Source organism: Eulemur rufifrons, chromosome 8 (assembly GCF_041146395.1).
Source record: "Eulemur rufifrons isolate Redbay chromosome 8, OSU_ERuf_1, whole genome shotgun sequence".
Lineage (NCBI taxonomy): Eukaryota > Metazoa > Chordata > Mammalia > Primates > Lemuridae > Eulemur > Eulemur rufifrons.
In genome coordinates, this window is record NC_090990.1 from 30,227,258 (window position 1) to 30,242,335 (window position 15,078).

General features: G+C 36.0%; 1 protein-coding gene across 5 annotated transcripts in view; it reads right to left on the minus strand.

Annotated features, from left to right (window-relative positions):
* Nucleotides 1–15,078, minus strand: part of FOXJ3 (forkhead box J3) — a 124,404-nt gene that overhangs the window by 101,177 nt on the left and 8,149 nt on the right. For all 5 annotated transcript variants that reach the window (XM_069479801.1, XM_069479802.1, XM_069479803.1 and 2 more), the window contains exon 2: nt 2,547–2,607. In XM_069479801.1, the coding sequence (XP_069335902.1) occupies nt 2,547–2,590 (44 nt within the window). In that variant the 5' untranslated portion in view covers nt 2,591–2,607. The remainder of the gene's footprint in view (nt 1–2,546; nt 2,608–15,078) is intronic.

Sequence of the window (15,078 nt, forward strand, 5' to 3'; positions counted from 1 at the left end):
AAGCCCAGGAGTTTGAGTTTGCTGTGAGCTAGGCTGACGCCACGGCACTCTAGCCTGGGCAACAGAGCGAGACTCTATCTCAAAAAAAAAAAAAAAAAAAAACAGTTCTGGCTCTATTCATATCTGGGTAGTATAGATGGGAGGAGGCCATTTCTGGTTTAGGGAAGACCCTATGGGAAAGTAAACTAATCTTTGCCATGGTTTTAAGTAATCCAGTTTTACTCTCACTCCCTCTCCCCAAAAAGTCATTCTTTTCTTGCCTTCCTTGTCGCAAATTAATACTGGCTTCCACTTAGAAAAATCAATGACAGACTATGGTCTTTTACACATACAACTGAGAATAGGAATTCTCTGCTTCAGAGATGGGCCACAGAGAATATTACACAAATAAAAGACATATATAAGGTGTCCCTTGTTTATAGAGGCATAAATATCATGACTCAGATGTCACAGAGCTTCTTAGTTTATGACTTAAATGCTAGATTTGTAGCTATATCCACAATAAATTCTGATTCTAGAATACTGTGCACAGGGAATTATAACACAGTGAGTAAATTATAAAATAATTCATAATACGGTACCTCTTCTCTTTCATCATTAGTTCTATAATTTTATCAAGCAAAGGAGTTAGGCATATATTATTACTAACCCAATGTCATATACAGGGTTAACCTAAACATAAATATTCAAATAAAGGGATTTAAAATTTCAATTACCTTAATATATGATCGCTTCAGCATATCCCATAACTAAAATACCTTTAAGTCTAATCAGTAGAAAGATTAAAGTCTGCAAAAATATCCTGATGTGACCACACACAAAGTTTTAAATACTCAAAAAAAGGATAAAATGACTCCTCCCATCATATTAACCAGAAATCACTATTAAGTCAAATTTGTTCCAGAGCAAGTTTGGAGATTAAAGAAATAATGACTGTCTTTCAAAAAAAAAAAAAAAAAGTTCTTTTCAGACCTATACAGGTATCCCCCTTGTTTGGGGGTAGGGAGAGACTCTAGCAAAGTAGAAAACCAATCTCTCCATCTACTTCCATTATAAGATGATGCGTTCTCGTGGAAAGAAATGCCATGATGGCACAGAGCAAAGCTTTTCTACTGAGGAGGAGGATAGCCAGCCTTGACCTGTGAGAATTCAAGTACATAAAAACTAAAAAGGTAACTTCATTGTTCATTTGTGGCATTCCAAACAACCAGAATTTCTCTCAAGCCTAAGGATTCCTTGACTTCACATTCATGGCTCTAGCAATTCTGTATCCCTCCTCTCTCCTGCCCTCCAAAGCTGGGCAATTATGACTCTCTTCATCATTTACGCTGCTCTAGCCACAGTGACCTCCTCCTTGTTCCTCAAAAGTACGAGGCAGCCTTCTGCCTTAGCACTTCCTGTATTCCCTCTGCCTAGAATGCTCAACTTCCACATACCCAATACATGGCTCATTTCATCACTCTTTCAGGACTTCATTTAAATGTCATCTTTTCAGTGAAGCTTTACCTGTCTAGCCTGTCTAAAGTAACACATACCATTGTATTTCCTATTCCCCTTCTCTATTTTTTCCTTAGCCCTTATCACTGTCACTATCTAACAAATACTTCTACTTATCTTGTTTATTGTCCCTCCACCAGAATGCAAACTCCATGATTATAGGATTTTTACCTGTTACGTTCAGTGCTATAGCCCTAGCATTTAGAATAGCATCTGACAACAGTTTAGGTGCTCAATATGCTGAATGAATAAATGATACAGTTTACTACAACTCTACTTGTAACTAGGAGGTCCTGCCATCAACATATTCTAATATGAAAGATTTCAATTAACAGATCAGGTTTAAGTTATTTTTCAACCTGCACTCCCGGAACCACAATAATCCCTCAGGGGCCAGTGTTGAGGGTAGAAGCCTAAGCAAGCACAAAGTCCCACATTTATCTGCTTCATTTATTTGACTTCATGTAAGATTTGATTTGTAAAAAAGATTTGATGACTTCAAAAATCTGAAACCACTGGGTTGTACACAATTCAGTTCCTACTTTTTACATTTCACTCATTTTATCTATTGTAAATGAGAGTAATCTAGATATTATGTTTATATCATCCTTTAGAAAGAAATTAAAATTGGTATCTTTAGTCTTATTTAATAATCTGCTACAAAGGCAATCAAAATTTATTATTTTCCAATTAAAACAAAAAAGCAGATTAGTTTTTTTTAAAACAAGAACAAAGAAGTTTAAATAATGTTTTCTCATGTACAAATTATCATCTCACTATATTCACTTAGTTCACTAAATGGAGATTAAGAGTAGATCTTTGGATCCCATTACCACAAAAATCTCAGTAAGCAAAAATAACACTCTACTCCACCAAACTGCACTACTTGACAAAACAAGCTACAATATTTTATTCTGAACCTCACTTTGAAATTCACTTTTACAGTGAATTTCACTGTAAAATGAAATTCATTTTACAGTGGCATGGCATGGCCAGCCTAACTTTTAAAACGTTACATGTTCCAATAAAGAAAAAAACAGAGCACTCACCTTAAGGAAGTTACAGATGGACAAGCCTGTCCATACAAACCCATCTGGCCACAAAGAGAATCTGAAAAGTAAAGACGACCTAGTTATCAGATGCTCCAAAGTAAATTAAATTATAAATCCCACTGCAGTTCTAATTAAAACACTCTAAAAACAGAAATAGAATGCTAAAAGAATCACCATTTCAGAACACAAACCCACATGAATGAAAAATGCTACTGAGTGATAAGAGGGATTACCCTGAGGAAGACAGATACGTACCAGAAAGCATAAGAGAAATAGGTGCACTATAAAAACATCCCAAGAAACTGAGACTTTATAAGTTACCACAGAGTTGAGCACGCAGGTTCCCACTCCCACATAATTCTCCCCCACACCACCAATTTACTCTTCAATCAAAGCAGCGCTACCTTTATTGGTTTTACATACTGGACTTCACTAAGACTTCATCTAAAGAAACAGTTCTTAACTTTAAAAAAAAAATTAAGAGTAGCAATGAAACAGAAGGAGCTTTGAATTCAAATTCTAGGTTTTAGGTTCAAATACTAATTGTGACACCATTGAGACCGTGAAGAATTTATATGACCTCACTGAACCTCAGTTTCTTCATCTGTAACTTGAGAATAATACCACCTATATAACTTTATTTATTCAGCAGAGATAAACTGCAGGTTTGTTGTTAGAATTAAATAAATAAACCAACAAATGTGAAAGTGTCTATTAGCACTACCACCTGGCACATGGGAGAGTGCCAATAGTTTCATTAGGCACAAGGATGATCCACAAATGCCTAGGGGTAAAATAAATAAGTTAAAATAGGTATAAGAGTATACATACGCATACATTGCACAAGTGGTGGAAACTGTGAGCAACTAAAGAAAGCATGTTTAGCCTAAAAGGATCAGGGTTATTCCCAGTTCTAGCCAACTGTTGCTAGGCAGGAGTATTGCAGGCCCAGTATTATAAGAACTTCCACTTTTTCAAAAGAACCAAAAAATCCAAAATCTTATTTGAAATCTCTTTTTATTTTCTAACTACTATGTGAGCTAAACAAAACACTGGATTTTGCTCCAAGTTTGTAACCACTGATTTAGAGGCTGACTAAAGTCCCTGCATCTAACTGTCCCTATATACACTGAAAAAAAAGACAGATACTTCCATTTCTGCCAGAATAACAGGATGGATGGCTTGATCACTATGCCCACTGAAAATAACTAAAATGCTGAGCAAAATGTTTTAAAATCTTTATAAATAAATAAAAAAACCTGACAGAAAATCAGGTATGATCAGAGACCAAAAACTAAGTGAAAGAGGGAGGCTAGAGAGGTACGCGAAACTAAAATCAGCTTTCCTTCATTTTCAGGGCATTTTGCCAAATCCTTTGAATTTAGCTTGCAATTCTAAGATCTCTTGTGACCCAAGATACAAGAGGCAAAGTTCAGGTCTTAACCAAGAGAACTGCCAGGAAAACTGCTTTTGAACCTGGGCACTTAGTGCTGGTGAGGAGATGGAGGGATATGACAGCAGTGTCTCCCCTGACACTTCACAACCACAAGCTGACCCTCCCCTAGATTATGATTTTAAAAGCCTAGAATTTTTTTTAGAGTAACCAACCCTAGGATGCTAGTGTCCCCCACTCAATCTTGACAGAGGCAAATGCAAATTCTCTCTAGGGGAACTTACCTTTGATCTAGATCTTGAAAAATTTCCACAGGTTAAGTTTCCAAAATAAATGAATTCACAATTTTAAAAATCATAAAACCCAGAAGGAAATCAGCCACCCATAGCAAGATACAGCATAAACATCAGTTAGCATATTCAAAACCACAGAGTTCAGACATAGGATCACTAGCCATCTTTCTCTATTGTCTTATCTTATGGATGATTTACCTGGTCCTTTAATTGCCTGTAAGCAGATGAACCTCAAATCTTCATCTCTATCAGGAACCAATCTCCTGATCTCCAAATATTCCTTCTAGAAATCCCAAATCTGCCATGTCTAAAACTGAATTCATCATCTTTCCTTAACATATATCCTATCTTGATAAAATGGTACAGCCTTTTCATCTAAGAATGGCTTTCAGGTTTCTAATTTATCTCTTACCTTGTGTTAGAGCAGAACATTTCTTTCCAACCCTTGGTCTCTATGAAGAATGACTTCTCTAAACACTCCTGGCCTCTTAGCCTACTCCTCTCCAAAGAGTTAACTTGGTTAGTGGGTAAGGCTAACTTAACAAAAGACTGAGCACCAGGGATTTAGTCTCTTTTTCTTCCTTCTCCATCCAGGATTCTATAATACAATAATCTGAGTGTGTCTGCTCTGCTAATCCAAACATCTTCTAGGATGAACTGTCCCATTGGCAGGTGGGGATGAGGGGCTGTGAGAAGTTAGCCAACTCATTTGGCTCTTAAACCTAAGCCACATTCTACAATATCAGTTTTATCAAAAACAAAGGCAACTACTTCAAAAGTTAAACAGAGTTACCAAAAAACCCAGCAATTTGACTTATAGGCATATATACCTCCAAGAGAATTTATACGTTCCTACAAAAACTTGCACACAAATGTTCACAGCAGTATTATTCATAATAGCCAAAAGTGGAAATAATCCAAATGTCCATCAACTGATGAATGGATAAACAAAATGTGGTTATATCTATATAGTATCCAATGTGGTATTATTCAGCCATAAAAAGGAATGAAGTATTGTTATGTGCTATAAAACATGGATGAACCTTGAAAGCTTTACACTAAGTGAAAAAGTCAGACAAAGAAAGTCATATATTGTATGATTCCATTTATACAAAATGTCCAGAAGAGGAAAATCTATAGAGCAGAAAATCTAGAAAGCAGACTGGTTGTTGCCAGGAGATGGGGGAAGGGAAAGATGGCAGATGGGGAGTAACTGCTAAGAGGTTTCTTTTTGGAGTGATCAAAATGTTCTGATAGTGGTGATGGTCGCACAACCTTGTGAATATATTAAAAACAACTGAATTGTACACTTTAAAACGGTAAACTTTATGCTATGTGAATTTTATCTTAATAAAAAGGCAATTTTTAAAAAGGTACTATCTTGTTTCTTCAAATGTTGGTTCTTATTTTATTTCTCGGTCAGTTCAGAACTCAGACAACGGAAAATGATCTCATACTATTGAGTTGCCCAAGTATCAACACCTTTATTGGACCCCCTATCAGTTACCATTCACTATCAATTTTAGCTCCTAGTTATCTTTCAAATTGGTGCTAGCCTCAATGCCTTAGTTCCAGTTTTCTCAATTTTTCATCTAAACTACTGCTCCTAAATGATATCCTGAACCCCAGGCTCGCTGACTGAAAGAACACACATGTCAATCTTCTCCCTACCCAGGCCAACTGACCAGCAACATGGGAATCTCACAAAAGAAGGCTAAGGGTCACACTGAAGTCAGGAAATCTCAATGTGTCCACCAAGTTACAAACTCACACTCTCTGTGGTGCAAACTATAACTGAACAATTATATTAACTCATTCAATTACGTCCATAATTTATATGGTTTAATTTGTTGCCAACAGCATCTAGAAGCATCTTCTCCAAATCCTTTGAAAACCAACATGCATCAAGAAAGTTTGAGTAGAATAATACAACCAGAATATGGTTAGTATTAATAAAAGCCACTCATTCACTAATGAGAATGCTCCAATATAAGCTGTTTACTGTATTACATTCCATTACCAACTGAAAAAGGTGGAATTCATTTTAATATAAGCAGTGTTCAAGTGTAGATTAACTCAGTTAAAAATTATTCACATTTAGGAAGCAGCTGTTATAACAAGTTAACACATATATATAGTAATGCATTATTTGGGGGCAGGGGGTGAAATGGGACCAAGTATTTTGAAAAAGCTCCCAAGTAATTCCCATGAGCCCTCTCTCCTCTCCCACCTACACAGAGGAAGAATGCTTACAACATTCATGACCTTGAGTCTGCAGACCTAGACTGGAATCCCAACTCTGATGGTTACTACGTCACCCTGGATATATTAAGTTCTCTGAGGCTTAATTTCCTCCTTCATTAAAAAAAGAAAAATTCATGCCTCAGGTGCCAGGACAATAGCTTGAATGAAGGCATAACACAACACCAGATAAAGGTAAGAATTAAAAATGTGTTCTTAAATGTTATAGCTCTAAACGTCAAGAGGCTATTCCTTCTTTTTTTTTTTTTCTTTTTTTACATCTGAATTCAGCCCTATCTTTCAAAAAGACTTGAAAGTATAAAATTCACTAACATCTATGAAGGAACAATTTCTTTGATTCAGGTTACTTACCTAAGCAGTGTGAATTGTTATACTATTAGTCACCAGTAGTTATTAAAGCAGTCATGGAAATAGCCTTGTCTTAATCAGCCTGAATAGGAGAAATGGAAGGAGCAAAGGGAAAAGAATCTTGCTGAGTGAGTAGCAATCAGCTGTTCATCCCAGTTCCTCTAGATAAACCTGAAGGCAGCAGTGCAGCTTGAACTAAGAAGTCACCTGCTTTCAGAAAGTGATTAAAATCATGAGGATCCTCAATTCACCACGGAGTATTACAAGAGAGTCCAAATAGATAATTAAGGGAAACTAGTTTTAAAAAAAAAAAAAAAAAAAACTTGAGAAAATTGTACTGCAGATAGCAGCACTTAAGGGGGAAAAACACAACAGTGTTAACTGTAGATCAAAATGGACATAAACTGAAAAGAGAATATTGGCTTTTAATAGAAGATAATTACTAATACTACATAGGGTGGTTCTGTGGAATAGTGAGGGCAAAAATTAGAGTGCAAGGGGGTTAAAAATCAGGAGTAAGAGAAAAATAAATGTTTAGCCAAAATTGTATAAAGTAAAATTAAGTAGAAAGTGCAATAAAGTCAGGGCGAAGAGGTATAGATTAAGAATTCAGGAAAGATGAAGAATATGTAAGAACTTTCATCATACTCTATTCTTTATAACTCTTGTCACTATCTGACATGATTTTTATTTACTGTCTGTTTCTCCCCCACTAGAATGTAAGCTCCCTGAAAGCAGGAATTTTTACATTTCATTCTCTGTTATAGTCTCAAAACCCGGTATATAGCCAGCACTCACATTTATTCAATGAATGAATAAACCAGACTCTTTAAGAGCTGGAAAAAGAAAAAAAAAAAACTTAAAATAAGATCTGACTGAAAACGCACCAGATCTTTACTTAATATAGTCTTTGTATCCATCACTTCTCTCCACCTCAAGCAATTTAGGACCAATCCACAGTTAGAAGAGTAATGTAGGTATTCAGAACATATACAGAACTCTTATAACTCAATAACCAAAAGACAACCCAATTAAAAAATGGGCAAGGATTTGAACAGACATTTCTACAAAGAAGATATATGAATGTGCAATAAACAATGAAAAAATGTCTGGCATCATCAGTTACTACGGAAATGCAAATTGAAATGAGATACCACTTCACACCCACTAGGAGAGCTATAATCAAAAAGATAGATAACAACAAATGTTGCAAAGATGTGGAGAAACTGAAACTCTCATACATTGCTAGCAGAAATGTAAAATAATGCAGCTACTTTGGGAAACAGTCTGGCAGTTCGTCAAAAAGTTAAACATAAGAGTTACCATATGGCCCAATAATTCCCCTCCTAGGGTATAATACCCAAGAAAGGAAAACACTCATCCACAGAAAAATCTGTACAAGATGTTCATAGCAGCATTAAATCATAATCACAAGAAAGTGGAAATAATCCAAATGCCCATCAACTGATGAATGGATAAATGTGTTATATCCACACAATGGAATACTGTTCAACAATAAAAAGGAATGATATATGTTACAACACGTACAACCCTTGAAAACATTATGCTAAGAGAAAGAAACCAGTCACAAAAGACTACATATTGTATGATTCCATTTACATCAAACATCCAAAATAGGAAAATTTATATTAGTAATTACACTGTAGACGAACAATTAGATTAGTAGTTTTCTAAGGGCTTGCAGTCGGAGGAGGAGAGGTAAAAAAAAAAAAAAAAAAGAGGGGGGCAGGGATTGACTGCTAGTGGGTATGGAGTTTCCTTTAGACGGGGAGGGAAATGTTCTAAAATTAGATTGTAGCAATGGTTGCACAACTCTCTGAATTTATTAAAAAACACTGAATTTTACACTTTAAATTGGTGAATTGTATGGTATACAAATTATACCTTAACAAAGTTGTTAGGGAAAAAGAAAGCAAGTTCAGAACCACCACACACAAATGTTCTTATTCTATCATGTTCCTGCTTCTTTCTCCACTAGTACCACAGGATCCATCCCCAACCCCCAAAGCTGGAACAGGAAAGGGAGGGTAAAAGTAATGACTTCACCAGAAAACAACGCTAGTAACAGCTATTATTTCCAAATCTATAACCCCTTGAACTATTCAGCCAAGTTTATTTTCTGGTGACCTACACTATTTTCAAACCATACTGTTTATTCATTAAACATGTTTAATGAAGATACATGTATGGCTCATTAAAAAGTTTCATACACCTGAAAAAAAAAAAAAAAAACCCTAAAGGAAACCACTCTACCACTTTCTACAAATCAACTACTTAGGCTATAGTATGGCCACCTAAAACAAGATCAGGGCCAGGAAAAGACTAAAAGAAGATGAAATAGGCATGCTAATCAACAATCAGCTTCAACTTTTTAAGACTGTTTTAAGGGTAGGAAGTTTAAGTCTGAACTGCCTCTTTTCCCTCCATATTTTAGGACTACTGCTGATAAAACAGGTGGTGAATATGCGGGAGGGGTGCTTCCTGGCCAAACATCACAGAGTTCTAACTTCTTCCAAACCCCAAACCTTACTTCCTGCAATTTATGTAAACAGATCACAGGCCACCCTCTTCAAACTAAATCATAACCCAAGCAAATAGCACAAGATTCTATTTCTGGGTCTGTCATTAACTCACTGGATAATCCTGAAGCTTCAGTCTCTCTAATTTGCTCAATAACTTAACCACAATATTCGGTCCCAAAATCATATCATATAGTCTAATAAAGAACTTTTTTCCAATGTATAGATTTATTTTCACAGAAAATCAGAGGTATATGAAATTAAATCACATGTTTAACCTTTATTGAATACACATGAAATATGAAAAATCCAAAAGATTATCCATTGCAAAAATGTTGAACTCTTTAATTTTAAACAACTTTTAAAGTGTTCACTGAACAAAGATGGAATAAGCTTTTGGAGGGCTGACGGGTTTTGAGGCTTTAAATTTTAGTTCAGTTATATTTAGAAAACCAAGATGCCACCTCACTGGATCCTGTATCTTTATCTTGGGCATTTGATTCATGTGCTTTGCCTGGTGTAATTCAAAGCAAGAGATCTTACCACACTGCTGAAAAGTAAATTGAACCTATCAGAACTTACTGGTTGTCAGAGGAATGAAATACTGTACTACAACTGAAAAGAGAGGAAGCTATAAAGTCTCCATTGCCAGAGGTGTTAAACAAATAAAAATTATCTGCCTGGTCCCCAAAGTCAGTCTACAAACCACCTACTCCTGGAAATCCTGATTTAGAAGTCTAGAGTGAAACTCGGGAAATCTATTCATCAGAAATTCTCTCAGGTGATTCTGATACACAGTTTAATTCTGGAACTACTGGTTTAGGACAAGGACAGCAGAAAGCTTACCTACCAACTGCCAATCGTGCTCAATAGGTAATGGCTGCCTGAAGTGCTACAGTGAGATAGTCAAGTCTAAATACAACCAAAAATCAGTCTGCCATGGACACAGTGAACGGACTATTTTTAAGGAGACTTCTGAGGTAAGAGACTCAGATCTGGACTATTTAACTGGCAGAAGCTCCAGCTGATTCTAGGAGGGTAGTAGACAGGAAGAACAGGCCTGGACTCTCCAAAAGTACTTATTAAGCTCTCAGTATTATACAGAAAAAGAAAACATGATTTCTGCTCTCCAGATGTTTATAATCTTGTTGGAGAAATAAAAATTCTACATAATATAAGCTTATTAAAAAAAAAAAAAAAAGATTTTTCTGCCTTGAGGAAGAGTTTCACTTTGGGTAATGGTGGGAGCCAGTGGAAGAACTGAGTGACAGGCCAAAAACATTATGTTGTTTGGATTGACTGAAGAGGGAATCAACTGTGGGTTCCTGATCTGTACATGTTTAAAGTGATGTATTAAGAAGATTCCACTGACAGCATTTTCCGGGGGGGGGGGGGGGGGGGAATGGAAGGCTATTATAATCAAGGCATGACCCACTGGAGGGCAAATAATCCACTTCATATTGTTTCTGTAACATCTGCCTCTACCCCTGGAATGCTGGCTCCTAGTGAACCAGATACATGTCAAATTAACCTCTGTATCTCCCACAATGCCTAGCACATGTTTTGTACATAATATTCCAAAATGCCTGTTGAATTGTTGTGAAGGAAGAAAAAAATCTGTTAGATATTTCAAAAGGAACAGTAACAGAATTTGGTACAGAAAGAGACATGAAGAGCCAAAGGAGTAGAAAGAGTCAAATTATGCCAACAAGGGGGGCAGGGGGTGATGGGGCTGTGCTAAGAGATTTAAGAAACATAACCAAATGCAATGTATGTACCTGGTCTGGATCTTGATTCAATTAAAAATCAACTATAAAAAGCCATTTTTAAACAATTAGGACATTTGATCATGAACTTAACATTAGTTGATACCTAAGAAATATTGTCAATTTTGTTAGATACAATGATGGCATGTGGTTTTTTCTTTAAAATATATTGAGGCAATGTGGCAACTATCTTAATTTGCTGAATTTCAATGATGGGTAAAGGAGGGTTCATTATATTTTACATACTTTTGAGTATACTCAGAAGGGCAGTTGGACTAAAGTCTTTTGGTGTTAGTTGCTCAACTCTAGAAATGTACAATTAATTCTTTTTCTTTTCTTTCTCAGATTTCAGGAAGCTAAGAATGACTAGTACTTCTGAGAAAACAGCCTAGACTCAATCAGAAGAAAATGGGCATTCATTTGTTAGCTCTAATAGGAAATCTCTCTGAATCTACTCAAAGAACTTCTTGTAAATTAATATGAGAACTGAATATGAGCCAAGAGAGTGACTCAGCTGCTAAAAAGAAACAAAATACAATCTTAGTCTTCATTAGAAGAATAATATCCAGAAAAGGACAGTAACAGTACCATGTACTCTTCACTGATTAGTTCACAACTGGAGTACTGTGTCCTGTTTTGAGCACCACATTTTAAGAACACTCACAAGCTAGAATGCTTACAGGGAGGGTTATCAGACTGGTGAGGAGTACAAAAACCAAATTATCAAGTGTAGAATGACTGAAGAAACTTGCTGTGTTTCACTTGGAGAAGAAAATACTTCCCAGCCTTCCATCTCACCTCTACCATATAGACCCAGAGAAATGTCTCCCAGAAGATTTCAAAAGTTAATGGTCATTCCATAGTCAAAGAAGTTTGAGATGGACTTATCAAAGTATTCAATATTCTAAACTGCTTTGTAAATGTCCAAGAAAAGGATGTCCAGTATCTCCCAAATGTGACCATTCATTCATTCATTCAACAAGTATTTACTGAACTCCAAATATTTGCCAAACTCTCCTCCAGGTGCTGGGAATACATGAAGATAGAATAATGAATGCTCTTAATATTCTGGACTTTGGAGGATAGTTTAGGAAACAACTAACCTGGGTCTCTTTCTATTCCTCTAACTTACATTGTGCTTCCTGATCTCTTTGATTATGCTCTCAGCCTAGAATGCCCCATCTCTATCTTAATTCAAACACTATTCTCCTCCATGAAGCTTTCTTGATCATAAGCAAAAACACTCTTTCTTCTCAGCAAACCCATGGCTCTTTATCTTTACCCATTTCTTATGAACAGACTATGCCTATTAATTACCCGTAGATCTTTCACAATGCCCAAAACAATGTCCTGCATGTGCTGGTACTCAAGACATATTTGCTGAATAATCACCTTCAAATATTTGAAGGGTTATCTTGTGAAAGAAGGAAGACTAGTTCTCTAATGTTCCACAGGGAAGAATTACGAAGAGAAGTTAGAAGCAAATTTTGCCTCAATTACAGCTAACAATAAACAGGCTACCTTACAGCTATCAGTGACTAAAGATGTTCTAAAAGTAGCCAAATGACTATGTATCAAGTGTTTTAGTGGGATACTTCACTGACCTGAATGATTAACTCTTAATATTCTAGGAAATACTATTTATCTCATTATATTAGACAAAAGGTAATTTTTTATACAATCTATGTATAGCAATATTTAAATTCTTAAAATTACATTTAAATATGAAATGTCCTTTCATTTATTACTAGTCACACATCGCTTAACAATGGAGATACTTTCTGAGAAATGCATTATTAGGCAATTTCATCATGGAGTGTACTTCCACAAACCTAAAAGGTATAGCCTACTACACACCTAGGCTATATAGTACAGCCTATTGCTCCTAGGCTACTAATCTGTAAGGCATGTTACTGTACTGAATACTGTAGGCTGTTCTAAACAATGATAACTATTTGTATGTGTAAACATAGAAAAGGTACAGGGCCGGGCGTGGTGGCTCACGCCTGTAATCCTAGCACTCTGGGAAGCCGAGGCGGGCGGATCGCTGGAGCTCAGGAGTTCAAGACCAGCCTGAGCAAGAGCGAGACCCCGTCTTTACTAAAAATAGAAAGAAATTATCTGGCCAACTAAAACTATATACAGAAAAAATTAGCCAGGCATGGTGGTGCATGCCTGTAGTCCCAGCTACTCGGGAGGTTGAGGCAGGAGGATTGCTTAAGCCCAGGAGTCTGAGGTAGCTGTGAGCTAGCCTGATGCCACGGCACTCACTCTAGCCCGGGCAGCAGGGCGAGACTCTGTCTCAAAAAAAAAAAAAAAAAGAAAAGGTATAGTAAAAATACTATATAAAAGATAAAAATAGTATACCTGTATAGGGCACTTACCATGAATGGGGCTTATAGGACTGGAAGCTACTCTTGGCGAGTCAGTGGTGAGTGAACATGAAAAACAGTACCTTAAAGAAGTGTTAGCAATTTGGTTTTTCCTATAAGAAACCTGTCAGGGAATGGAAGCATGTACGGAGGACATTGCTGTACACTACTGTAGACTTTATAAACACTCTACCCTTATGCTACACTAAATTGATAAAAAAATAAATAAATAAAGTAATTGTGCTACAACATTATAACTATGGTCACTAGGCAAGAGGAATTTTCCAGCTCCATTATAATCCTGTGGGACTACCCTTTATAATTATGTGGCCCATAGTTGACTTAAACGTTGTTATGAGGCACATGACTGTATAATGAATATATAATGATGTCTATTATGTCTCATATACACTGTTAAGTATAGAAAATAAAAGACACTGTCTTCATTCTATAACAGTCAATATACCGTTTTTAAATTATGTTCCCAAAACAAACCTGATATAAATATGAATGCTTAGTTCATCTACCTCAATGCTCCTTAGATAAAATTATCTTAGACAGCAATGATTTTCAATATTTTGCAGTCAGAGAAATAACTATGAAGCCATCAGCTCTTATTAAAGCCATCTATCCACACCCCTAAATACATTAAGTTCTTCAAACAAACAAGCTAATCATTTTGCCTTTCTAGTTAAAAACTAGAAAAAAGAAATGACAGGATACTTCCAGATGCTAAGGATATCTCTCTTATGTCTCTCCCAAACTAAAAACTGTAGTCTTTACTGGCAGGGACCCTGCCTTTTACATGTGTCCCAAGTATTTAGTACAGTGCCCAAGACATAGCAGATGGTGAATAAATGAGCAAGCAAATGAGTGAGAGAAATGAGTAAGTCCAATGTCCCTGGATGAAAAACAGTACCTTAAAGAAGTGTTAACAATGTGGTTTTTATCAGGAACCTGTCAGGGAATGGGAGCATATGAGGAGATACTTAAATCAATCTGCAGGATACATTAAAGTGCTATTTCTAGATTTATTTATTTATTGATAAATAATTACTGTAAGTAAACTCAAGGCCTTGGATGATTCTGAAGGACCAAAATTAATTTCTTGATAAGGAGAGCTAAATGACCAAATTCTAATGCAAAGAAAAATTCAAACCACTTAACACACTCACAACTTGACCCATAAGATTATAATCAAATAACTTATCAAACTGATTTAACATAACTGAAAGCAAAACACTTTGATAGCATCAAGTGTTTAAACTGCTCTTCAAAAGTCTTTAAGATTTACATTTTTCCAAATTTTCATTTGAACCATAAAAATCATATATTGTATGTTTCTTTTTCTGGCTGTAAAAATGATATATGCTCACTGTAGAGAACTTAGAAAATACAGACAGGTTCAAAGCAGAAAATTAAAATTACCCATGGTGATGCATTCTCTCCCAGTCATTTTTTCTATGCAGTTATAACTTCTTTATATACTATCACTCTTCCTACCTACCAGGCAAGGAACAATAGATTTCCCACTGTGGTAGTAACCTAAGCACCC